Consider the following 27,950-nt stretch of genomic DNA (forward strand, 5'->3'; position numbering starts at 1 on the left):
TGAGACAGAGAACGTACGTTAATGTAATAGACAAGCGATTTGAAAGCTGAAATGAAAACATTGAAAGACAAATAAGGGGAAATCCTGGCTTCACTGAAGTTGATGGATAGTCAGGGGGAGGGATAGCTCAGTGGTTTGAGCATTGGCCTGCTAAACCCAGGGTTGTGAATTTAATCCTTGAGGGGGCCATTTAGGGATCTGGGGCAAAAATCTGTCTGGGGATTGGTCCTGCTTTGAGCAGGGAGTTGGACTAGATGACCTCCTGAGGTCCCTTCCAACCCTGATATTCTATAGAAGTTTTGCTGAGTTCAGTGGGGTCAGAATCTGGCCAATATTCTTTAATTCTGATGTCTGCATTCCATGTTGGCAGGCAGAATGTATCAGAAGGAGAAGGATACTGTCTGAAATACCTTCAATGGCAAACGGTTTCCCCACTGTCAAAAGTTTGCAGTCAGCATCTATTGACACTTCATAATCTAAGAGTGCTTTATCCATGATGAAGGCATCTAGTTTCTCTGGATCATGCCTGTATTTAAGATCAAAGTAAGAAAATAGAATCAATACGAGAAGCTGTACAGTTATGTTCATTGATACAGAAGCGATTGTTTCAGGGCTGGAAACCAGGAATATATTTGATCTAGTTTTTAGGAAGCTTCTGATATAAACCCAACACGAAACCAAGCCAAAACCTAATTTATAAGCCCAATAAAGATGAGGATCAGGGGCTATTGATATAAACACAGAATTGAGTTAAATATCAAAGACTGAAGGGTTCATGTGCAGAGAGGTTGATCTGGCTAGCAGAATATTCATATACAGACCAGTTCTGTTCACTTGACATATCTTTGACCTGGAAGAAGGAAAGTGCAACAGGGTGAGAATCAAATTGAGTTTCTCGCACAGTAGCACAAAGACCACCGGGGAGGAAACCAAAAATCTCCAAGGTTGTCACTCACGCTCGGTTTCCTTATGCTGCTTCTAACATCGATCTACACTATCTTAAAAATTAGAGCTGGGCAAACCCTATGAAAGGTTTTCCATGGATACATGCTGCTATTTTAAAATGTATGTCCTTCATCCAGGCTTGCTTTTCTCTTGTATTTGTGTTCCATGAACATTTAGATGACTGAGTTTCACTGGTATGAATGTTTTATGGAAAGCAAATTTGAAAGTACTGAAGGCATGTGTGGAAATGGCGGCATGTGTTCTCATCCAATCAAGGAAAAAAACAAGTGCCCAAATCCCGAACTGGCAGAGATCCACTGGCTTCCATGGAACTATACTGAATTACACCCGCTGGGGATGTGGCAGTGTCTTAGGAGTTAATCATGAAAACCAACCAGGGCGCCATAAAAATTATTAAAAAATATAATCAGAGGCATTTTGTTATACAGATCACCAGGGGATCTAAACTGTGGGTGATGATGCCCATGATTGCAGCCTCCTACCTTGCAATGTATGTAATCAATTGCAAAACATTGTGGGGGAAACATATTTGAAAGCCCACACCTTTCTGGAAGCATGAGGACTGATGGTGGAAAATTATAAGAATGATCTAGTGTCACTAATGTTCTTATTTAAATTAATGGCTAATTCTTTTATACATCTTTCTAAGGAATCTCTGTTGGGGGCAATCCACCTATTGCTATTGTGTGGGAGACACGGAGATTTCTAAGGTTTGTTTTTATCAGTACTTTGCACCTGCCTCATGGATAGTGCCCACCGCCTAATGAATATCTTCCAAGCACTGAAACCTGCCTGGATTTATTTTGCCACCAGTTAGCAGCAGACGGGTCATCTTGGCACTATAGTGGCAATGGAAAGGGCTGCTTTCCCTGAGGACTGTAAATGCCTCTCTGTGCTATCCAGGCTGTCATTGTTACATTGGCATTGCTCCATTCTAGTGATGGAGAATGAGCTTGTGCCTTCTTCGCCGGCTCTGCCATGCCAGCGCAATGCTGCTGATGCCTTGGAAAATGGAAAATTGGATATGATCCAGGCAAGCAAAGTTTGTTACCCTTTTAAAAAAATATACAAAGCAGGATGAATCTAGAAAGCATGTACAGCGGACACTTAGAATAACTAAGACCCATTGAAGTAACTGGAAATATGTCCATTAGCTTCAAGGAGCTTTGAACTAGGGCCTTAGTGAAGCCAAGGACTGTGAAATTAATTACTCTTTGATCAGCCTGTTATCACATGAAGCTAGCATGCAGAGACTCACTTCAGGTGCTCCACTCCATCAGGAGTTGCAGGTACATTGTACCGTCTCATGTACTCGTGCATCTCTGGGAAGCTCTGCCTGACATAATCTTCAGCGCTGCTTTCTCGCACCGTTCCAAAGCGGAATCCCTGGGAAGGGTGGTGGAGCTAAGAAACAGGAAAAGACAGACCAGCACAGTAATTTGTCTTACTCATGTTGAGTGACCTCCATTCCAGGCCCAGTCTTCTGTGCTCTGAAGACTGCTACACGGATTTTACAGATGTGTTTCACAGGCGCCAACTTTTTTCTGCGCTGGTGGGTGCTCGCGCCCCCGCCCCAACTCCACCCCTGCCCCCAAGTCCCCGCCCTAACTCCACCCCTCCCTGCCCCTATTGTACCCCTCCCCAAATCCCCGCCCCGGCCCTGCCTCCTCCCCCAAGTGCGCTGCATTCCCCCTCCTCCCCCTTCCCTCCCAGGCTTGCCGCGCGAAACAGCTGTTTTGCAGCGCAAGCGCTGGGAGGGAGATGGGAGAAGCAGGATGCGGCGGCACGCTCGGGGGAGGAGGCAGAGGTGGAGTGGAGGCAGAGGTGAGCTGGGGCGGGCGGGGAGCTGCTCTGCACCCACCAGTTTTTCCCTGTGGGTGCTCCAGCCCCAGAGCACCCACGAAGTCGGCGCCTATGATGTGTTTTAATGGGATCATCACAGAGATGCATACCATCTTCAGGACCAGTTAACGTCAACTTAACCAGTTACATACTCTTAGGATCTGCTCTAGGGTTGTGAAAAAATTTCCCCTTGAGCCAGAGACCACCCCACATCCAGGTGGGGTTCAGTTCTGTTCTCTACGTGAAGTCCAGCCTAGGTTTGAGGAAAGGGTCATGAGCTTAATTTAAAGAGAAGGTTGAGGGGTGACTTGATTACTGTGACTGCATGAAGTGGAAAGGGAAACAGAGCAGAGCTGTGTGAACCCGGTGGGAGTTGTGGGGTGTGGTGTTTGGAGGGGGAACATTCATAGAGATTCTTAGATTTCAAAACCAGAAGGGACCATTGTGATCATCTAGTCTGACCTTCTCTAGAACACTAGGCCCTAGACCAGGGGTCAGCAACCTTTCAGAAGTGGTGTGCTGAGTCTTCATTTATTCACTCTCATTTAAGGTTTCGTGTGCCAGTAATACATTTTAACGTTTTTAGAAGGTCTCTTTCTATACGTCTATAATATATAACTAAACTATTGTTGTATGTAAAGTAAATAAGGTTTTTAAAATGTTTAAAAAGCTTCATTTAAAATTAAATTAAAATGCAGAGCTCCCCCCCCCCCGGAGCGGTGGCCAGGACCCGGGCAGTGTGAGTGCCACTGAAAATCAGCTCACATGCCACCTTTGGCACACATGCCATAGGTTGCCTACCCCTGCCCTAGAACTTCCTCGGAATAATTCCTAGAGGAGATCTTTTGGAAAAACCTCCAATCTTCATTTAAAAATTGCCAGTGCTGGACCATCCACTATGAACCTTGGTAACTTGTTCTAGTGGCTAATTGCCCTCACTGTTTAAAAATTTAAGCTTTTATGTACCTACATGGGGAATAAATACTTGCTAATGGGCTCTTCAATCTAGCAGAGAAAGGGGTAACATGATCCAATGTCTGGAAGTTGAAACTAGACAAATTCAGACTGGAAAGACGTCTTAAAATCTTAAATGAATCAAACTGTACCATAGAATCTCTATGGATAGAAATTCCATGACTAATGAATACCGAGTATGGCAGTAGGAATATACGACCGACTACCTGACCAGGATGATGATGGTAATTGTGAAATGCACAGGGAGATTAGAGAGGGGACAAAAACCGGAAGACCCAATAATAATGAGGGATTTCAGCTATCCTCATATTGATTGGGTACATGTCACCTCAGGATGGGATGCAGAGATAAAATGTTCTAGACACCATTAATGACTGCTTCTTGGAGCAGCTGGTCCTGGAAGAGGCAATTCTTGATTTAGATCTAAGTGGAGCACAGGATCTGGTCCAAATCGATGAATATAACTGAATTGCTCGGTAATAATTACAATGATGTAATTACATTTAAACATCCTTGTGGGGGGAAAGTGCCAAAGAAACCCACCACAGTAGTATTTAACTTCAAAAAGGGGAACTACACATAAATGAGGAAGCTAATTAAATGGAAATGTAAAGGAAATTTAAAACACACACACACACACACACACACACACACACACACAGTAAGAGGACCTAACAAATGTCACAGTGGCTAAAAAGCATAGTAAATGAGGCAGTTAAAGGCAAAGCCTACTGAGGAAAATAGAAAGGAACATAAACTCTGGCAAATCAAGTGTAAAAGTATAATTAGGCAGACCAAAAAAAGAATTTGAAGAGCAATTAACAAAAGACACACAAACGAACACAGGACATTTCCCCCCTGCCTCTTCACGTAACTTCATTGGGTGACCCCTGGTTCTTGTGTTAACAGGTAGCAAGTTTAAAAGAAACATAAGGAAGTATTTCTTCACACAATGCACAGTCAATCTGTGGAACTCATTGCCAGGGGATGTTGTGAAGGCCAAAACTATAACTAGGTTCTAAATAGAATTAGATAAGTTCATGGGGGATAGATCCATGAATGGCTATTAGCCAAGATGGTCCAGGACGCAACCCCATGCTCTGGTTGTCCCTAAACCTCTGTCTGCCAGAAGCTGGGACTGGACAACAGGGGATGGATCACTCAAAAATTGCCCTGTTCTGTCCTTTCACTCTAAAGCATCCGTCATTGACCACTGTCGCAAGACAGAATACTCGGCTAGATGGACCATTTTGGTCTGACCCAAAATGGCCATTCTTATGTTCTTATCCATCAGCAGAAAGATGGACTGAATGATTATGGAAACTAAGCTAGGATTGAAACAAGCTGGTAGGGCACTATGGGGAAGGTTGCAGTGCTGTACATGTTCTGAGCATAACCAAGATTTCAGTCTCCAGGGCTGTCAGCCCAGTACCTTTCAGATGCACTAAATTCACACACACATAATCAGTAATTTTTAAATTGTGTTGTGTGTGTGCTCTGATTATAACTGGATTCATTTCACTGTGTTACAGCCCTTGGTCTCTTCTTGAACTATTGAGAGGTTCAGGGAGTTGACCTTGGTAAGTTTCCAGTGCACATCAATTGCTAAATACCTGGAGTGGAATAATGAGGAAACACCTGGCTTATTGCAGAATACAGTAAAGGATCAATCCTGCAGGGTGCGGAGCACTCTTGTGGGGAGCTGAGTGTCCCCCAGCTCCCATGGACGTCAGAAGGAGTTGAGTGCTCATCACCTTACAGCAGTGCACAGGATCCAGACTATAGCACAAAGGAAATCAAATGATGTTCAGGCTCAATGAACAGTTTTCTACTCACTTCCCCAGGAGTCTCAGCGAGAGCTTTGCAAACGACACTATGCAAGAAAGAATAGGTCAGTCTAAACAGTCCTGCTCATTGTGGAGAAAAGCATGCCAAAAAAATCAAACGGCCATCTGCCTGTCGCATACGTGTCTAGTGTTAGACGACAGCAAGCTGGGATCCAGGGGAAAGGATGATCTTGCTCTGGTGCAGGGGCTTAGATATTACCAATATAGAATAGAATACAGCCTGGGCGATTAGTCCAGAAGTTCCTTTCCACCCCTCATCGATGATCCCATGGCTAAAAATAGATCACTACCCCTTGAACATAAGAGCTAGCCGACTGCATCAGGCCATTGGCCTTTTCTAGTTCAGTATCCTGACACTGACAAGGCAGGTCTACGGTGCTTCTGGGGGTGAGCCTTCCAGCACAGGCCCACAGGCTTGTGCTAATAGGGCTCATGTCATGGTCGCTCTAAAAAGAGCGGGGTAGATGTTGCTTTGACACAGGTCAGACTGGAGTTTGGGCGGTCAAGCCCTGCCTCCCTCCTCCTGCCCATCCGCCCTGGGTTCAGAGCCCAAACTCCAGCCCAAGCCGCGACTGCTACGCAGCTACTTTTAGAGCACTACCATAAACCCAGTTAGCACGAGTCCGTCTACCCAGACTCGGAAGGTCAACCCCGTATGCAGTGTAGATATGCCCAGCGGCCAGGACCAGCTGCGTTGGTCTGTAGTCTGTTGCTGTGGGGGGTCTCTGAACACCTCATGGTTTTGGTAAAGTGCCAAAAGACATGAACGGCAGGGATTGGTTGGGCTGGTGGTTTGGTAATCCATTAGGGAGCCTAGTGTTGCCAGTTCAACTCCAGCTCAAGTGGTGAGTCGGGGGGAGGGATAGCTCAGTGGCTTGAGCATTGACCTGCTAACCCCTGAGTTGTGAGTTCACTCCTTGAGGGGGCCATTTAGGGAACTAGGGTAAAAATCTGTCTGGGGATTGGTCCTGCTTTGAGCAGAGGGTTGGGCTAGATGACCTCCTGAGGTCCCTTCAAACCCTGATATTCTATGAAATAAGTTAGAGGGCTCAGTCTGTGTCAAAGCAGACAGGTGTCCACATTACATAAACCAATCACCACAGGGAGCCCTGATTGGTGATCTCTTTTGGCATGGTATAGGGGTCAAGGATGGGCATGAAGACTGTACTACTCTCCAATCTTTCAAGGAAGAGTTGAGGTATTTGGTGGGTTTTATGTGGAAGATTGTACTGCTGTAGCGCCTGCAGTATCTGCTCCGTGGATGAACTCCAGGTGTCTGTCGCCAAACCTCTCCATGGGGATATCTTTCACATACACGCTGTCATCAGTATCTGTCTTTTTTTTAAATTCATATGTGAATTCAAAGTAAAATGGGTGACATTCAGCCCCATGCAGAGAACCAGCCCAAGGCCCCATTTTGAGGATCAGTGGGACTTCACTGGTGCATTGGGCTTGTGCTGATTCTGTACGTGGGCGAATTTCACCCAGTGTGAATAAAGCTTTTCTATACCTCTTTTCTTGGACTAATGCTGCTAGCTAACACTTTTCATCTGCTAAGTGTTTGGCAACAATTAAGTTTCATAACACCTGTGAGAGCGGTAAGTCAGTCACCCCATTTTATGGGTGGGGAAACTCAGACTGAGAGACTGAGAGTTTGATTTGCAGAGTATCTAAAACTTTCAGGGAAGTCAAGTGAAGTTGTGTGTATGGAGGGGACGGACGGACTGTCTTCTCTGTTTCTTCACGTATTGCCTTGACTCCAGGAAGAGGGAGCTCCCTCAGCCCCCTCGCCCCCCGCTCTCTACCTTCTTCAGAGGTTAAGGGAAGAGAATACTGCTAACTCCAAATTAAGAGTGAACAGCAGCTCTCTTGCAATTTCTAGTAAAGAACTTTATGTGAGGCTTTGGGAAGAGTGTGCCCATGAATTCCTGCTCCACACCAGGGAGGTTTCATTGTACTGGTGCATGAGACATTAAGTGTAGCTGACTTCAGCAGAACCGGACTCTGCACAAAGTGCTGTCACATGCACAAAATTAACTTTGGAAAAAATATAGACAAATATTGTTTTTCTCTAATCTCCTTCAGGCACAAGAATGTTAAGGGTTTTGTGTCTCAAAAGTAGGTCCAAAACTGTTGGATGAAAATCTGATTTTTTTTTCAAGTTGACAGTATACCTTTAATATCTTCTTTTAGTCTTCTCTTGAGAAAACTCTGCACCTTCAAAGTATCTTTATATTTGTTGCACACTCTTGAGATTTTATTATGGCTCTCACAAAATTTGGCGCGTTTCTTAAAGCCCCAGCTGCTGGAGTCATGTGATGAGAAAATCTCAGCTTTCATTTAAAAAAAAGTTTCTAGCATTTATGGCTTCAGAAAGAGGCTAGAAGACATGATCTTTAGAGACTCAAAAAACATATGGCAAATAAAAATAACCCAAAATGTAGTATTTAAAAAAAAATCATGATTTGTTGGGCCTGATTCATTAATTTTGAATGCTTGGTGTTGGCAATAGTGTGTAAGATAACTGGTTTATCTAAAGGAAATTGCTGTAGGGAACCTAAAGTTGTATGTATTGCTAGTGTAACCAAAGAATACACTTTATTCCATTTTATATTTAATTTGAAATCTAGCCAAACTGAAAGGGGAATAATTAGGATGGGGGTGACTGGTATCTCTCTCCATTTACCCTGTGCGGTACAGTCACAGTATCTTGGACACTTGGCTAGGAAAGCGTTTACTGCAGCCCTGCCTTCAATGATTCAAGTCTGATTACATCTAAATGAACTCAAATGCTGCAGATTCAGCTCCAGGCTGCTGACATGAGCTTTCTGGCAAAAGCGTCGTTAGGGTTAATAAGACTCCTATCCAGTTAGATGCATTATTGTCTAGTGCTGTAAGAAATCAAAGGGAATGAAGCTTTGTACTAAGCTAGAGACATATGTGTACCAGCACTTCAGAAATCCCTGAGCAGCAATTCTTCCAAATAAGCTACACGGGCAGCTACAGATGGGTATGATACAGATGGGTAGCGCCAGGTATGAGTATGACACAGCCCTGATTGTTCATCTCAGAAGCTGCTAGTCCTCCCTTTGAAGGCCTGAGGGTAGGAGTCATTCATGAAGAGGTACTCACTCCTCAATGAAATACCAGTTCAGTTATTCCATGGTCTCTTGATACTGTGTCCTCCCCAACAGCTCCTTGCAGCGATATTGTAACCAGGCACACGGGGATGCTATGGGTGGGGGACTCGCTAAGTATGGAGAATGCTAATAAGAACTGTTTGAATGGCAGCCAGCCAAGGTAGACATTTTGAGTAGGCAGTTTCCACTTGAGCAATTTCCCCTTGCTGGAGCTCTGAAGTGGAGCATGCAGCTCGAAAGATGAAGAGGGGACATGCAGCTTAAAGCTTACTAGTCAATCAGCAAAAAGGAATGAACAAACAGAAATGGTTGTAGAGTTCAGTCAGGTAATTCCCTGGGGGAGCCACACGGCTCTTTAAAATCGAGCCAGATTTGGAGGTCCCAATGCCATCAATTACAAAGAAAATAAAGACACCTAACAGGTTTTCTTTGCAAATTTTAAACTAATATTTAACATTCCTGATGTGCAAACATAGACTTTGCACTGCACAATGCTGGGGTCTGGCCTGAAGCTTAAAAAGAACACCTGTGCTGGTGAAATACGGGTCAGGACTGTCGGAGTGTGCATTGTAATTGTTGCTGTGTGTAAGCACATGTACCCTGGATAGGATGTCGGTCCTTCTCAAGTGTTTATGAAGCTATCACCCTCTGGCTTTTCCAAAGGACGATATAAGCTCTAGCACTCCAGAGGTATGAAAAAATGCATAAGAACACAAATCTGACATAACACTAACACAACGGTAGAAACAAGTGTAACTAGGGCACACTGCTAGCTGCTCCAAGTGCAAACCTGCCTGAACCCTCTGGGTACGTATTCAGGGCAGGTAGCCCATGCTACTGCTGCTGCCCGTGCTACCGAGGCGACACTACTATTTTTAGTGTGGTAGCTCAGATGAGAGCTAGCAGGAGTACGTCTAAGCGAGCTGGGAATTGCACCCCTAGCTTGTAGTCTAGAGGTAGCCTAAATGTGACCAGGAACTAAATGGCCCAACACATTCTAACATAAATCCTAAAATGAGAGGTTATTGTGGACTTACATTGTGTGTCTGTTGCACCAAATGCCATCAGTCTGGTTGAGGACATGGTAGGCCCAGTTTTTAACAGCCATACGTGTAGAAGTGTACGTGTCTGACTTGTGTTCTCATAACACACGCCGGGCAGGCACACGTTGGAATCGTGACTCGCGCCAGTGCATCAGGTATTGCACAAGAGGAAGCTTGTGCATTCAGCTTGGCAGATTGGCCAAGTTCACATTCTGATTAGGAATTTGCGGCTTTCTGATGATCACATGCACTCTACAGCTATTATGCTAAATGAGACTTGAGGGGAGAAATATAACAAAGACATCCAGTGAGGTCTGGGGGCAGAGAGAGGACACTTTCTAGTAGAACCTCTGTGGTGAGAGGAGTTCACTGGTTGCATGGGGCACCAACCTAGTGCCCTCTGGTGGACCCTTCAGGTATCTAACAGGAAGTAGGTTAGGGAGGGATACGAGTCTGACATTTAGAGACCCTTTGGAGTGAGAAACTAAATCCAGTTTTATCCATGATGTTCATGATGTAATAGTTTAATAAAAGCACTTCTCTGGAAACTGAGATTCCCTGCTTCCTCATGGTTACTGCAGGCATTGTGCATAAAGGACATGGCCAACCATAAGTCAGGCTGGTGGATCTTGTCCTTTGACCACAGCCATTTTAAACCCAGAGGAATGTTTTATGTTGTCAAGTGCTCAGCTAGGTTATAAATCAATTGCTTAAATGTAAATTACAGTTAATTACAAAGCAATGAGATTAACTTACTCTTTATCTATTTAAGTGTAGCAAATGCTTTAACAATATTTGATTAATGGGATACAATAACTGCCTCACTGAGTCTGGGTAAGATGTTATGCATCTTATTACTTTTTCAGATCCACATTTTTAGCACTGTTTGGTTTTTAAACTGCTGCTAAAACTATCGAAATGGTTTCACAATCCTTTTATTTCCAAAAAAATTGCTTGAACATCTATCTGTGCCACCCACGATACAGTGACAAAAATGAGGTATACAAACAAGGGGTTACCTGCCATATAATAGAGCAAGGGTTCTCAACTTTTCTTTCTGAGGCCTGTCCCCCACCCTCCAACTTGCTATAAAAACTTCATGGCCCACCTGTACCACAACAACTGTTTTTTCTGCATCTCCAGTAGATTAAAAGTGAGGGCTAGCATTAGGGGGAACCAAGCCGGGCAATTGCCCCGCAAAGCTAAGTTGCTTGGGCTTTGGCTTCAGCCCCACATGGCGGGGCTCGGGCGTTGGCTTTCTTCCCTGGGCCCCAGTGACTCTCATGCCAGCCCTGCTCTGTAGTTTATTTGGGCGGGCCCCTGAAACCTGCTTGTGGCCCCCCACGGGGCCTCGGACCCCTGTGAGAACCACTGTAGTAGTTCTCTGCTAGTACAATAGCAAATGATGTCTCTCTTCTGTGGGAGTACTACTGCTGGGGAAAATGGTGGAGACAAATATTGCGGATAGGGTGACCAGATGTCCCATTTTTAAAGGGACAGTCCTGTTTTTTGGAGCTTTTTCTTATATAAGCGCCTATTACCCCCCACCCCCATCCCGTTTTTTCACAGTTGCTATCTGGTCACCCTAATTGCGGATATTGTTTAGGTCACAGTGTAGGTGTGGCAATGGCTCAGGAGGTGTCTCATGGGTCCAGTACAGGGTTTGAATTAAAGGATTGTCTTCACTTCCTTATCAAAACAGGTGCTGGTGGAGCTGAGTTGCAGATGGAGTAGGCAGCCTGCCTCGGCAAGAGAGTGTTAAACCTTAGTACATGTCACTTCTTTTGGAACCTACGCAGGCTGCATAGCAACATTGAGTTCAATGTGCCGTTACACCCCGGGCTTGTCTGCATGGCCAGTTCGTGCTTGGCAAGCTAGTGTGCTGTAGACCCACACCTCCAACTGGAGCCTGCAGAGTCGGTCCTTACCATACAAATACTACCCCTTTAATTATACACTCCTCTCTACGTCTAGTGCTGCAGAGACAGCGCAGCTAGGAGAGCGGAGGCTGAGGAATCCGTTCCTGGCCTGACCCATTCGGGGGAAAAGAGCAGAATGCGATTCAGCAGTGGGACGCTAATAGCAGCAAGCAGTTGATGTTAACATTGCAGCTCGTGATTATGGAAACATAATATCAGCATGATGAGCTTGGTCGTCTTCTGCTGCTTTGCAGGGCTGGAAAGGGCAAGCTATTAAACGCAAGCACTTAGAAAAAAGAATAAAGAGGAAATATTTTATTACTTCCAATGGACCATATTCCTGGCTCCAACAACACCTCAGTAGCACAAAGCACCGTGGTCAAGCTGCCTTAAAGAGGCATTAGACTGGGACTCAAGCCATTTATTCTACCCTGTACGTACCTCGTCTCCCCATTGGTGAAATGGGGATGATATGATTTGATTTCTCTTCAGGCAGTGATGGTTTCTTATGTGGTTTGTACAGTGTCCAGCACAATGGGGCCTCACTCTCAGTTGGGGTGTCTGGCTTTCTGTCCCACAGATCATGATAACAGTAAGGTGCCTTATCAAAACTGTAAGTGGTTAGACCTTAGTGGAGAATAACATACCATGGAAGTCAGTCAAACGTTATAAAAGCCTCATGCTGGGACACACATGCCTTGCAGTGTCAATGAAGGGAATAAATAGTGCTTCACATTGCTACTAGACCAATGACCGCTTGGTTGTAAATAAAGCCATCAGCTTCTAGCCATCAGTGACGTGAGATTTCCCCATTGCTGACAGCAGAACAGGGCATGCTTGAGAAATTAGTGCTGCAATGGAAGAATTAGCTATTAGTTTTTGACGTAAAGTTGGTTACACTGAATGTCTATCGTGGAGGGTTTGCCTTATTGATGATTTGCTGCTGATACAGTGGAGGGCTCAGTCCTGGAACTGAATGTTCTCTCTTTCCTAAGGCCTAGTTTCAAACGAGGCCTATCTAAATTAGGTTCCCAAATTCCACACGTAGGCACCAAATAAGAATGTGGGCACCGAAATGAAAAAAGTAAGGCCCCGATTTTCAAGAAGGTCTCATTGTTCTCAATGGGAGGAGCTGGGGGCTGGGCTCTTTTGAAAAATCTGACCCTAACTGATTAAATTTAAAATTTTAAATTAAAAATCTTCTCAAACCGCATCAGGCCTCCACTCTTTGCTTGGTTCCCAGCAATCCTCAGATTGGCAATATCTGCTAGGTTGGCTGAGATGATATTCCCTGATGTTTAAGGGAGACAGAGCCACGCAAAGAGGGTGCAGATCACTGCTGTACACTGGCTCCAATGCACTATTGGCTCCGCAGTAGTGAACGCATTCAAGACCTCCTCTTTGTGTTTCATTCTGTTGTTTCTTGAAAGGTTCAGAGTTCCATGTACAATGCAATTGATATTGACAATAACGGGTTCATTATCCTAAGGTAATATACAGATGAAATATACTGCAATCCAGCTGAAAGCAAATAATAAACGGTGTAATTTACAGATGTGGAAACAGCTGGGGAAGGACGAAAACACACAGACCACTGTTGCTGTGGAAACAGCAATGACTAACCAGCCGCTATGGTCTAAGCCAAAGCTCAAAGAAGACAATGGGAGGCTTTCCAATGACTTCCAATGATCAAAGCACTTGCAAGGCAGAGGAATAGCTGCCGGCATCGTAGGTGACCATAAAAGCCAAGTTGCAGATGAAGCACTAGAGCAATAGGGAACAGCGTTACAAAGCACTAAAAGAAGAGCTGAGGGAAAGGAAAAGAAGGGGGAGGGTTTGGGGACAGGACCAGCTGTGGCAGTAGCAAGGCCGCAGCAGGGAGGGAGGAAGTAGGCCTTGGAGCACTGTGCAGTGCATGGGTCAGGGACTTGGATGCAAGAATTCTACAAAATCTAAATCAGGCAAATTTTGAACTATGGGGCTTTATCTCCATCCGGAGGTTCTAGTGACTTCATAAGCCTGTCTAATCATTCCCAACATCCCCAGTACCCCACAATGGAATAGCCGCTCTAAGTCACAGTTGCTTTTTATTTTTTTTCTGCATGAGAGACCTAGTGAAATGGTGTTCCATGTTTGGTGGCTTCAGTTTGGCACTTAGTACTTTAACTTTCCAATATTATGTCCAAGCTGCAAGACATTGAAGTCCTTTTGAGTTTAGATTCTTCAGTAAATCACTAGAAGTCAGCGAAACACATATGCCATGAATTATCACCTGCGGCTTCTGACAAATTCCTGTGGAGAAAAATGTGTCCTTTAGGAATCCTTTTGCAGCTGTGAAAATGGAAAACCTCTGCCCTCTTAGTCAGTGATCCAGAGCCTACTGACGTCAATGGGAGACTTTCAGTTGCCTTCATGGGCTTTGGGTCAGGCTCTCACGTGCCCCTGCTCATAACAAAGCATGTATTACATGCTTGTCACAGCAGCAGAGCAAATGACTTTTTATTGGATCAACAATAGCTAGGACGTGAAAGGTCCATGGTGTCCACATTTCTAAATTTAGCACCGTGCTTTCAACTGCGAAGTGCTTTTCAAAGACTAATTAATTTGCCAGCACTCTTGTATCATAAGGAAGAAAATAATATATCCTTAAGTTTCACTGGTGCTTATGGGCCTAATCCAAAGCTCTCTGAACTCAATGTAAAGAGTCCTTTAACTTCAATGGTCTTGCCCCTGGCCCTGCATTGACTGATGTGTTCTCTTCCTTTAGGAAAAGAGAAAGTTAAAAAGCAGTGCAACTGCAAGAAAGTTTGCCCTCAAAAGTCCTTGATGCACAGTCAATTTTCAATAGGGCTTTTTTCTCCCCTTGACACTGATATGCTTCTGGTTGAGTCCCTCAAAGCTATATTGTACATGATTTTGATGAAGAAGATATCTAATTTCCAATCATAAACATGGTTTGGTTTTGTCTGTCTTTTAAGATGGTATATCTGTCAGAAAGCTTGGTGGAAATCTACTGGTGGGCGGAAGCGAAGGAAAGGCTAGAGTCCATGAAAACACTTCCCCCTCATTAAGTGACATGGTTCAGGGCATTGCTAAGGAGCTGGTGGTATCTCTGAGCCCATAGCAGTCAGTGGAGGTACTGCAGAAGGGAATTGACAGCCTGTCCTGTTCCTGCAGTATAGGGAGGTGACTGACATCCAGGTCAGTCAGTCTTCTAGTGCCCTGCTTATTTAATACGTTCTTCATTCCTTCCCCACTAGTCTTTCCCCATGCTTCCAGGATTGGATTTCAATGGTAGCAGGTGATTCTCTTCACATGCCCTAAAGATGTCTGATGGGCTGGGGGCAGTGGCTACTCATGATCTTCTGAAATGATATATGGAAGACAAGGGCTATACAAGTGAGGTTGAGGTGCAGGTTTCTGGAGATGCCCTAGAAGGCACCAAAAGGAAGGGGGTTCCTAGGTCTGGTGGAGGAAGAGGGAGTTCTTATTACACCTTTCCAAAGCCGTTGACATGCTTAGGCCCTGATTCACAAAGATACCTAGGCATGCTTAAGTTTAAGCATGTGAGTTGCCCCACTGAAGTTTAAAAAGTTAGGGATGTACTTAAGTAATTTGCTAACTGGGGCCTCAGTGAAAAGGTATTGGTCAAATTCTGGATGCTTGCAACACTTCCATTAAAGATCCTGCACAAAAGTATCAGAGGACAGAATTTGGCCCCAAAGGTATAGGAAGTGGTGATGGCATACTCTCAGGGCCATGAATTCCCGTGCTACATGGTATGGCATCACTGATGGTAACCTGCAGTCTTCTTTAACTCAGTGATGTTTTTATACTGCATTTAATAATCACAAGAGGTACATTATAACTGTCTAGACCTAGCTATAATTCCAAGACCTGGTTTGGGGTTTTCAGGCTAATTGTGAGCCTGCATAACTCTGAAGGGAAGGTTCATGTTTTAACATTGCTGAGTCCAGCCTAGCAGGATGATTTGCAAGCTTAGGGCTTGTCTATACTTACGCGCTGGTTCGGCGGCAGGCAATCAAACTTCTGGGTTGGATTTATCGCGTCTTGTCTGGACGCGATAAATCGAACCCAGAAGTGCTCGCCGTCCACTCCAGTAATCCTGCTCGGTGCAAGTCGACGGGGGAGCCTGCCTGCCGCGTCTGGACCGCGGTAAATTCGAACTAAGGTACGTCAACTTCAGCTACTTTATTCACATAGCTGAAGTTGCGTACCTTAGTTCGAATTGGGGGGGTTAGTGTAGACCAGGCCTTAGAAACTAAATTCTGGGATTGCAAAATGAATCTACAGAGGAGCAAAGCACGAGCAAGAAGCAAACCACGAAAAGCTTGGAGGTTTGATTCCGAGGAGTAAATCTGAAGTATCCAAATCTGTTGGGTTTGCAAATTTGGGCTAGATATCTCATGAGAGCAGGCTTCTCTGGTACATATCTGGAAGGTCCTGTTTCAGTCAGGGTGGAAGGGAAGTAACCTGAGTAGAACTTTTCCTTAATCAAGAATTACTGTAAATATTTAAATTAACTTTCCAAGTTCATTTCAGTCTGTTAGAGGAGATTTGCAATGAGGAATCAGAAACTTAATTCTCCAAAATCCTGATCCAAAGCTCACTGAAGTAGATTGAAATATGACCATTGACTTCAATGGGCTTTGGATTATATTGCAATTCCCTTGTCTTTTGATTCAATGAATCTCAATGTTTCTGGCCAATGAGTATGTCTGTTCTTGTGAAAAATACACTTTAGGAGGCAGCTGCGGCATTCTTGAGGTGTGCTTTGATTTCTTTCTTAGCTGCTAAGAAGGAATATTTGAATGCCTCCCAAGATAAATTAATTAGAAGGGCTGCTGAACTGGATTCTAGTGATGGCAAAGGGAAACTGATGACTGTCAAATCAACATTATAATAAGCTTGTCACGTCTTATGTTACTTTCTTATTGAAACACCATGTATATGAATGGGGGAAAGAAAGGCCAGGTGTCTACATGCCTGTTGGGAAGACTATTCAGAGTTTATACTTTGTCGGCTGTACTGGTCACTAGCTCCTGGTTTATACTGGGGGTGGGATCGACCTAAGATACGTAACTTCAGCTATGAGAATAGCGTAACTGAAGTCGACGTATCTTAGATCGAATTAAAATTACTTACTTCACATCCTCGCGGTGCTGGATTGACGGCCGCGGCTCCCCCGTCGACTTTGCTTCCGCCTCTCGCACTGCTGGAGTTCAGCAGTCGACGGGAGAGCGATCGGGGATCGATTTATCTCGTCTACACTGCACGCGATAAATTGATCCCCGATAGATCGATTGCTACCCGCCGATCCGATGGGTAGTGTAGACGTACCCTAAGAGAGCATACTTGAAACATCTCTTTCAGTCCTCTGGGTTTCTGTGAATGTTTTGTTGTTTCACAGTAGTTTGGACGGTGGTAGATCTGGTTATTATAATTATTTTATGTAACTCCTAAAATTGTGGCGTGCTTTTTAATGACAAGCATAAAGACAAGGTTTCTGCTTCAAGGAACGTTCAGTCTAAAGCTCTGATCCATTGGGAGATGATCATTTGACTTCAATTGGATTACTCCTGTGCTAAAAGTAAAGCGTGTGCTTACTGTAAGTGCTTTGCTGGATCAGGGTCTTAAATTGCAACCTCTTTAGGGCAAGGATGAGAAAAACACTGAAACACATCCTTAACTTTGAGCATGCGACTCATCAATGGGACTACTCATGCACTTAAAGTTAATCACATGCTTAAGCGCTTTGCTGGATTGGGGCCTAAATCACTGCTGTTGCACAGACACATTGTGTCAACTTCTGCAAAACTACACTGGAAACGAAACAAGGAAGGAAACATTTTGAGATTGCTGTGCTTAAAACTGAAATACTACTAAGTATACAGGCTTATTACTTTTCTTGTAACAGCACTGTCATGCTGGCTCCATGGAACTTAACTTGGCAAAGTATGCTCCTGTTCCATCTTCTCACTCCAGGAACTTCTACTCCTCCATTCTTCTGTTCTCGTTGGTTCCTTTATTCATCTACTCTTCCCTTTGTAAAAACATCTGTCATCCATGGCAGAGAGCTCAAGTTTTGGAGAGTGGTTTATTTAATTCTTGACTGAGCAGAGTGTTACTGCAAAGGCACTGAGGCTATATCTGCACAGCTGTGGCAGTGAGCGACCCATTCTGGGTTGACAGGGCTTGTGGGGCTTGTGTTACCCTGTGCGAAAAAACAGCTGTGTAGCTTGGGTTGGGCGTGGGCTTCAGAGTGTGAGCTCCAGCTCAAGCCACAACTTCAAAGCGTTGTCTACACAGCTGTGTTTAGCGCGGTAGCGCAAGCCCCATCTATTGACCTGGGCTGATGCGTGGGCTATGTAGACCTCCCCTATGAAGCTTAAGAGTACTCAAACTTCCCAGCTAGAGAACATTTTAATATAACATAATTTCTTACTTAGGAGTGCAACTCTTCTCCCAATTTAAAAACAACCACAGTGTGATTCTGAGTGATTACATGGGGAAACGAGAAGAGTGAGGATTGGGTGCAGTTAAAGCCAGAAAATGAAAGACAAAGTTTGTGGAATATACTGTCCTGTTTTCTCCTACACATTCAGAGCCAGACTTTTTAAAAAGAGCCCACCATGCAGCAGCTGCCATTTAGACGTGCAAATAGGGGCCTAGATTTTCAGTGGAGGCACCTCAATGCAGCCTAATGACTAGAGCGGTGCAGAGGACAGACGCTCTGTTTCATGAAGGATTTTGATTTTTGAAATTTGTCTTTATTCCGAACTGGAACAAAACCTCCAAATTTTGAAGTCCTCCCAAGGAAAATTCCGTTTGGGGTTGACTTCCACTTTTTGTTGTCCTGTATTATATTTGAATATACAATTAAAATATTCAAAACGAGGTAATTTCAAAACAAAAAATCAAACGGTTTTATTTTGAAAAATGTCAAAATCAGATGTTTCAATGCCATTGGCAACATTTTCCCGGTTCTCTTCCAAAACCAGAGTCCAGAAAAATCATCTCAGTTTCACAAAGCATTTCAGTTTTGACAGAACTGCATATTTCAACAGAATATGGTTTCATTTAATTTTTTCTGGCCAGCTGTACTGTGGTCAACCTCTGATTTAGATCTAGTCTATTCTGTTCAGGTTTTTATACCATCATATCACTAGTTTTGCTGCAGCAACACACTATCCAGGGTGAAGACTTTGTGTGTGTTTAGTTATGCTGTGATTCAAAAATGAACAAACATAGTCAGCACAAATCCTCTAACAAAGAAGGACCCCCAGAGACATTAACTGGTGCCCACAAGCTTCTGGGATTCAGATGAGCAGTTGGGGGGATTTAGTATGATCCAAGTGAACTATGAAACATTTTCCTCCCAATTTTCTCACACCTGTAAACAAGCACCTTTGCTGTTAAGTGTACAGCAGTCTCCTTGTCTCACTGAGGAAATTACATGATCTCTGTAAATCTCTTGTCAGTATTTCATGCAAATTGCATATTGATTTTATGTAGATCCTTTAAGTAGCATTAAGGTTTGCAGCCTATTTTATCATGATCAAACAACAGTCTGAATGCCCTCAATGAGATGATTTCCCCCCCCCCCCAGCAGACAGTGATAACAGTCTACATCGGAAAAGGATTATGGATTCACAGATGCAAGAACACACAGGAATAACAAAGATAGAAATTATGGGCTATATTTGTTTGTAGCAGAGTATAATTCTTGTAAATGACTGTGCCTTTCTTTAATGTTGCTGGGACTTCTCACCAGCCAGGAATGTTCCTCTAGTACTGTAAGTTGTCATATTTGCTATTTCACTAGACTACTTAGACGCGAACAACCTATTATTCATTTCATTGTAAAAGTTGCCAGAAAGAAAAGTGATTTAAACAATGGAAATAGAGTGCATTTGACTCCTATGTCAGATCCTTAGGAGATGCTGTTCTGCAGTTCCTAGTATTGTTTTTAAGTCTGTGATTAGATTGCCCTGTATCAGCTTTCAGCACAATGCTGGTGACCAAAACCACCTAGTGGCGCCTGTTTTAAGGAGGTGTCGAATGTGCTCCTTCCATGTGTTGTCATCTGTCTGATGCAGAAGACCTTATGTTTTTCAAATGGGGAACCCCAAAATGGAGGCTGGCGGAATTAATAGACACTCAAAAATTTTGGGTTAAGTGACTATCCAAGGTCAAGACACTGGCTAAGATTCTGATCCTGCAAACAATTACGCACATGAATACTAGTTCACTCTGCCTTATTTACTAACCTCAATCTCACCAACATACCGATATAGTCCCTTACTTCTACTCCCACTGGTGTTAAGATATTTCAAGTCATAATTAAGACAGACTTCTAATTATTTGTTGCACTTCATTTCATACCCTACAGCTGAGTGAGTAATTGATTTATTTGGTTCAGTGGCTGAACTGAAAAAAATCAGGGGAAAAAATCATTTTGGGTCGAACAAAACATTTAGTTTGACCTAAAACTAAATATTTAGTGTTGTTTTCAGGTGGTTATTTTCTCCCCTTCTTATTTTTTTTTAATTACATGTAGCTAACATTTCAAAATGAAATATTATTTCAATATGAAAAGTTGAAAGGCTTCATTTTGAAAATGTCAAAATGTTTCCTCTTTTTTGCATTTTTTCCCCTCATTTTTTTTTCTGGCTGAAACTATTTGCAGAATTTGACCCAAATTTTCAAATATTTGTTGTTGACCTAAAACTGCATTTTTCAACAAATAAACGAATAAATATTTTACAATTCATCCCCAAAATGTCGCCCAACACTAGTTGTACCAATGTTCATTTCCTTGTGCAACTTTGTCAATGTTTTCACTAAGTGAAGCACCACTGGAATTCCTGCCCAGCTTAACAAAGTACCTCCACACATCCCCTGTAGAACCTTACCAATCAACGCACAAAACGACACACATCTCGATCCGTTAAACATCACTATGACAACATAGATCTTTATGGAAAGGCAGTTACGTTATTTATTTATGTTTGCATCTAACTTCATGGGGGCATGGATGTTCTTTGGCACCATTGACTTTGGATGTTAAAGTTTTTTAATGTCCTTCTCAGAGCAGACAGTCTCTTTAATTTTTCAATATTTGCTGTCTACTTGCTTGATAGCTCAGAGGGGGTTTAGTTTCTGTGCCAGACCTGCCAGCTTCCAGCACAGAAATGATAGTTGTCATCCACCACCTTGAAAAGGTTGCTTTTCTTTCAACATTTCAAAAGCGCAGTTCTCCGGGGGCACTGTCAATTGAGGAGGAGAAGAAAGTGTTTGTGAATCCAGAAATAAATATTAACTCATTCATTACCTGTTTGAAATGATTATTTCAATCACAAAAAGGAAAAGGCTTGTTCTCTAAGTGACGTTTTTACTAGGTACTTTTATGATTTGAGGAAGCTATGTTGTTACTCTGCAAGAGTGGAATTGGGCCAGGTGGCCCGAATCAGCTAATTAGTCTGATTAGGGAAGCTTTAGGGTGGAGGCAGCTAATTAGAGAGAGGCTCACCTGTGCAGGAAAAGGCAGGGCCTATAAAGTCAGGTAGCAGGCTACAGACAGGGCTGCTGGGAAAGGCTGCAGGAAGGCAGGCAGTAGTCACTCCCGGGGCAGAGGGTTCCTGGAGATGGTACACCCAGAGAGAGAAGGGAAACCAGAGAGTAGGAAGCAGTCCAGGGAAGAAGTAGTGAGGAGCCCAGAACTGCTGAGTGAGGGTCCCTGGACTGGAATTTGGAGAAGAGTGTGGGCCTGCATTCCCTTCCCAGCCACTGAGGGAGTGGCACCGGGCAGTGAGAGGGAAAACTGCCTAGGACTGCTAGAGAGAAGGGACTTTGCTACTCCAAAAGGGGGAACTCTGAGTGACCTAGCTAGAGGGCTAAGTCCTGAAGAGGATGCTGTGGTTCTTGGGGCTGAAGCCCAGAGGGAGAGACAGTGTGCAAAACTGTGGATGGGGGCATCAGCCTTGAGAGTTAATCCCCAGGAGGAGGTGCCAGACCAGCAGTGAGTGGTGCACCCTGTGACTAACACCCATAAATGAAAAAATGAGGGAGTGCAGGCTTAGACGGTTTTGGTCATATAAAGTGCAGACCTGACAGCTTCATGGGTGAGAGGGTCTAACAGATCAAGACTGAAGGAAAAAGACAGAGGCCAGCCCAAGAAGAAGTGGTGGGCTGTCATTAAGGAAGTCATGTTAGCATGTGGTGTGATAGAGGATATGGCATTGAATAGAGCGCTCTGGAGGGAGAGAACTTGTAGAGCAGACCCTATCTGATTGGATTAACACCAGGAAGAAGAGTTATTCTGAGGTAAATGCAGGGAATGATACCCAGGAAACTGCCCTGTTGGCTTTCACATAACAGTAGGGAGTCTTCTTCCATAAGGATATTCTTGTAATGAGTATCAAGTGACAAGTGGCAATGCCTATAGGCTTCGTCCTGCAAACGCTATTGAGAATACTGCTTACTACCCAGAATAACCCTGTTGATTTGAGTTGGACCATTCAGGGCAGTAAGCCCTAAACTCAAGTCAGCTTTCAGCCTGTGCAGGATAGGGCCTTCTGTTTGCAACACCTACTGTTTTCTTCCTTCAGCATTCTGTGCCAAGTTTTGCATCTTGGCAGAGACAGTACCTAGAATCTGTAATGTACCTGGCACTATAGAAAATCCTAAGCCACTCTCCACATTAAGGAAATTCACGCTGCTCTAACTACATGGAGGGGACAACTGGGGGGGGGGGCAGCTTAGCTTTGGTCTAGCAGGAGATGCCCAGGGCTGGAATAGCCAGGTCTAAGGGGCATTGGTGGAGATGAATTGGGAAACTTGCAGGATGCTAGTTTGCACTGGAGATGTATGTGGATCTTGGGAAGTTCAGGCTGAAGCTGTTGTGGATTCAAGAAAATGCTCGTTTTACAGCTTCACAATAGATTCCGACCAATTTAAGATTTCTAAGAAACTGATTTTAGAATATACTTTATTTCAGGCAGTCCTGGAATTTATGCTGCCTACTGGCTTCCCAGTGAATAATAAACTGCAGATCATCAATTTGCTGAAGAGAACTCATTAATAAAGCAGCACATATGCTAATGACTTACCTTTTGACTAAGGCACATACCAAGATTAATGTGGCTTATTACAATGATTCTCCAAGACCAAGAGTAGAACTTATCAGACTCTTTGCTAAAAATATTTCTAATGATAAAAAATCTAAGCCATTTAGGATGATTAGCCAGAAATTATCGGCACACAATTGTCCTTGATAGCTATTCTTTAATCACCATCAGATACGTTTCAGTCAGTATTATATTTTTTCATGTTAATTAAGACAAATTGGTCTTAATGTAGAAATAGGTCTGAACCAAAATGGAAGCAGCTAACATATCTGAACTTCTGGGACAGTTCAAATTCGGATCTAGCACCTTTACAGAGGGTGGCCTGTGGTGCAACAGCGGAGGGTTTTAGTGGATATGGGAAGATGGTGAAAATAGTACTGATAGAGCTAAGTAGGTGAGTGGGTGGGGAACATAGGAGAAGTCCACTGCAGATGTCAGAATAAGGCAAGCATTGGGAAGAAGCCCCATTCTATTAAAAATCTATTTGCAGGATTTAGGCTTCAATCCTGCAAACATTTACACACATGCTTAACTTTACTGCCATGAGTAACTCCCATTGGGACTACTCATGGCAGTAAAGTTAATCCCCTGTGTGTTTGCAAGATCAGGGCCTTAATTATTTAGATCTAAGCCAGAGACACAACCTTCGATCCAAATGTGCTTTTTCCCCACGTGATAAATCAAAATCCAGGATTCTAACATTCTTGAACGTTGTGGGGTTTGAAACCTAGATCGGAATTTTGATGTTTGGGCCATTCTCGAATATACTTCCTTAAAGGCCTATGCTTCTTAGGTCTACTACAGACATTTCAGTGGTATTGAGATACCAGCAATACCAACAGAGTGAACAGTATATGGTAACCCCAAAACATAAGTAGGAATGGGATGGATCAAAGCAGCCAAACCACATCTTGGATTTTCTCCCTTGAAAAGCAAAGCCGCCAATTTGGAGTTGGTACAAAGGGGCAAGAATTTAATGCCAACTGCTTTGGAAATTAAAAAAAATAAGATGTGTACAGTACAAGGAACCAAAATGTTGGGCTAGCCTGATGCTCTAGTTGCTGTCGTCTCTACAGTGAGACAAGAAACCCATGTATGATGTATTGGTCCTGATTCTCTGGATCATTAGTAGTTGTTGGATGAACTATGGAGCTACCGCACTTCCCCTCCCTCCCACACACTTTTAGAAAATAAAGTGGAAGGTTCTATTTCTAAAGTTTTCCTCATCCTCCCAAAGAGAATTTGGAAATTGGGGGTAGCCGTGGTTTTGGCTGATTTCTATCCATACTTTGCCCTAATTCCTATCAATGAAAGTGTCCCTACCCACTAGAGTTAGAGTGGACGCTGCAAAGAGAAGATAGAATGGATTTGCCATAACCAGCTAATGCAGAGGATCGTGGTAACACAAAGGGTCTCCCGTTGATGAAACAAGCCCCAGAAGACTATTAATCCAAGAGGCAATTATCTCACTTTCCATCTAAATAGCTGCCTCATCAACAAATCTGCTAGCCTCTTACAATAATATCAGGAACACAAAATAAAATTATTCAATGTTAAGCCATGTTCCAGTCTTCATGGTGGTCCTGTCTACTGAGCAGGCAATAGAGTAAAGGAACAATATGCAAATTCACCTTTCGATGTGCCCAAACAAAACCCACAGATCTGAACATCCCAAACTTTGGCAGCGGTTCGAAATCCAAACCTGGATCCAGATCTGAATTCCTTGGCTAGCCCATATTAAAGTCCCAAATCCAAAGTCCCTGAGTGTTGCTTGAGAGTTCAATACCTGGATCTGAATTCTGTGGTTTCTGCCCAAGCTGTAGTTTAAACACAGTCTCAGTTAATCTGACTTCTAACCTACGTTAGCCAGCAGGTGCGGAAGGGAGGAAACTATGTCAGCCTACTCTGGAATATGATCTGTAGCATGCTGATAACATAATTTGGATGTGCTAGGTAACAACACGATCTATCAACATGGTTCTAACTAGAGCTGTGCAAAGAATTCATTGAATGAAGTTAGCTTCTTTTTATTTGCAAATTGTCCATAAGCACGTCACAATTTTCTTAAATGTATTTATTTTAAACTATTCACCTAGTAATTTCTATGAATATTTCTTGGTCTGTAGATTACTCACAAGTATAGCAGGTCAGGAATTTTTCAACTAAGTGTTCTTTTCCATCAGAAAATGAATGATTTGTTGAAACAAAGGGTCCATTTTAATGAATTTCTCAACTGAAAAATAATGTTGAGAAGTTTCAAAATGTCCCATTTTGACACATTCAAAATGAAAAATTCTAATTCAAAACGAGTTGACATTTTAAAAATGTTAAGCCAATTATAATAAAAACAATAAAAATGTTGAAATCAAAATTATATGTTTCAAAAATATCAAGATAAAATTTTTGATTGACTCAAACCAAAAGTTCAGATTTTTGGTCCACATAAATGTTTGAGATTTTTGATTTTTGATCCCAATTCAGGATGAGAAAACTTTTCAGTATCTTGTGGGGAGGGTTCTATTGACAAGGACTTTGTTGTGAGTATTCAACAGGTTTAAAACAAACAAAAGAAAGTACTGCTTCACACAACGCACAGTCAACCTGTGGAACTCGTTGCCAGGAGAAGTTGTGAAGGCCAAAACTATAACTGGGTTAAAAAAAGACTTAGATAGTTCATGGATGATAGGTTCATCAATGGTGATTAGCCAAGATGGTCAGGGATGCAACCTCATGCCCTGGGTGTCTCTAAGCCTAGGTCTGCCAGATGGTAAAACTGGATGATGGGATGACTCACTTGATAATTGCCCTGTTATTTCATTCCCTCTGAAGTATATAGCATTGGCCACTATTGGAAGACAGGATATAGGGTTAGATGGACCATTGGTCTGACCCAGCCTGGCTGTTCTTACGTTCAGTATCTCAAATGAGAGTTGTGGTGGGTAGTTTGGGTAGGGCACAGGTCACGTGATTATTTCTCTCAGATTTCTAGTGAAAATGCTCACAATTAATAATCTGAAATTCACTATGTTCTATAACGTTTGCTGTTTCCGCTATCAGGAAATTCACTTGCTGGAATACTCACAAGGAGAGAACACAAAAGGAGGGTGAATACAGGTGGAAACAATTTTAATTGTTATGAAAAGTGTGTGTTCCCAGAGGGTGGGATTTTCCAAAATGCCCACTTTAGCCCCACTCTGCTCCCATGGAAGTCAGTGGGAGTTTTACCATTGGCTTCCATAGGAGCAGAGTTAGGCTAAAGCTAAGTGAGTGCTTCTGAAAATCCCGCCCAGAATGTCTCTAACTGAGCACTCAATCTAAGGTGGTGTGACCCTAGTCAGATTGGCTCAGTTTATGGCTAGCTTAGTGGAGATTGGAACAGAACCAAAACCCAGATCAATCCCAAACATCCCCGAATTTAAGGGTGTTAGAAATTCAGATCTGAATATTGCAAACTGCTTCTACCTTTATAATAGCCTAAATCAAAACCCTGGTCCAAAGAACCCCAAACACTGACCAGTTTGCAATCTGGATTTGAATCTAGCAGTTTAAACTTCTCTCTGTTCAGCTTTTTTCCTGGATCTGAGTCAGGAGATAGTTGACTGCAATGTGACTGTTTAGATTCCATAAATTATGTAATACTTAATGTAAACTGGGAAGAAGCAAAGACCGAGTTAACCAAAGTTGCCATTCTTTACCTTGGGGTCATGTATTCCAGAAAGCTCCTCATAGATTTTCTCTCCTACCATGACAGCAGCCAGGTTCGCTGTGTACGTTGACAGACAAAACAAACAAAAAATGGCCCAGAGATTCATTAAAAACCGTCCAGTCCAGCATTTGGGGGGTTTGATGGCAGCTGTTCTGCCAAACAAGATTGCGTAACAGACATTCAGGGCAGAGGAGAAGGAGAAAACTTTATTCCTGTTTCTTCCCTTGGGGGTCATCCCAAAGGGGCTTTTCCACTCATACAGTGTGAGAAATATTGCTGTGATATGGAGGGCAACAAATATTCCCAGCCACATGGTCCAGTGGAGTGGCCACATAAAGGCTCCAATAGGAGCGGCGGTATCTCTGGTCCTCACTAAGATGCCCAAGCTGGTTGAAAAGAAAGGGCTGGTGAAATCGATCACTTGGCTACGGGCTGTATTGATGCTGAATGATGTCACTGCCATGTGGGCTGTCCCAGCCAGAAGGTCACCCACAAGACCTGTCCAGTGGCCATTTTTCCAAGCTCCGTACTTCCCATCGCCAACAATGTACAAGTCAAAATCAAAGTTCATATCCTCGGCCAACTTTTCCAGCAGATCGATGCAGTAGCCGTAGCAGCACTTTTTGAACTCAATGGGCACGGTGTCGTTGCCCCCGTGAAGGGTTTCAAAGAGGCTATCCAACATGGCTGAATCGTTGGTCAGAGGATCCAAGCACAGTTGTCCTGCTGGGCACAGCCCTTCATCATCCACGTTTCTCGTGAAGACAAAAGGGTGTTCTATCAGTGTTACCACTCTCAGGTGCAGCCGGGGAGGGTGCAGGATGTGGTTTTTGTGCCTCTGGGCCTGCTCTGGCCATATCCCACGATCAATGATGATCTTTCCTTCTTGCCAGCTCCCCAGTCGAGTCCACATTGGGTTCCCAACAGGATCATGCTGCAGATTCCAAATGAAGAAGTTGTTTTCTGAGCTGATGATGGACGAGCCTTTCACTTTAATGTGGCCACTGAGACCATTAAAGGTCGTGTTGGCTAAAAACCTGTTGGGAGAAGAAATGTAAGAAAACAAAGCCAGATATCCAGATGGCTGAAGCCTTATACTGCTTGAGAGGAAAAATGAGCTTGTATTGAAAGCATTGTACTGGGACGCAGGTGATCTGGCTGTTTCCTGTTTCTGGCTGAATGACCTTGGGCTAATCATGTAATCCCCTAGTGCCTCACTTCCACCATCTGTAAAATGGGGATAAGGATGCTTCCTTTCTCCCAGCCTTTGTCTATTTAGATTGTAAATTCTTCAGAAAGGGTCTGTCTCTTACTAGCTGGGCAGTTATGAATCCTTCTGGTTGAGAGACTGCTAGCTGAGTA

General features: G+C 43.4%; 1 protein-coding gene across 1 annotated transcript in view; it reads right to left on the reverse strand.

Moving 5' to 3' along the window:
• Positions 1 to 27,950, reverse strand: part of LOC112118934 (glutamate receptor ionotropic, NMDA 3A-like) — an 82,633-nt gene that overhangs the window by 24,007 nt on the left and 30,676 nt on the right. Inside the window, exons 4-6 of the mRNA XM_026646388.1 lie at positions 26,578 to 27,625; positions 2,225 to 2,370; positions 411 to 526 (exon numbers count right to left, since the gene is read on the reverse strand). Coding sequence (XP_026502173.1) covers positions 411 to 526; positions 2,225 to 2,370; positions 26,578 to 27,625 — 1,310 coding nt within the window. The remainder of the gene's footprint in view (positions 1 to 410; positions 527 to 2,224; positions 2,371 to 26,577; positions 27,626 to 27,950) is intronic.

Source organism: Terrapene carolina, unplaced genomic scaffold (assembly GCF_002925995.2).
Source record: "Terrapene carolina triunguis isolate 2854851 unplaced genomic scaffold, T_m_triunguis-2.0 Scaffold35022, whole genome shotgun sequence".
In the NCBI taxonomy this organism is placed as follows: domain Eukaryota; kingdom Metazoa; phylum Chordata; order Testudines; family Emydidae; genus Terrapene; species Terrapene triunguis.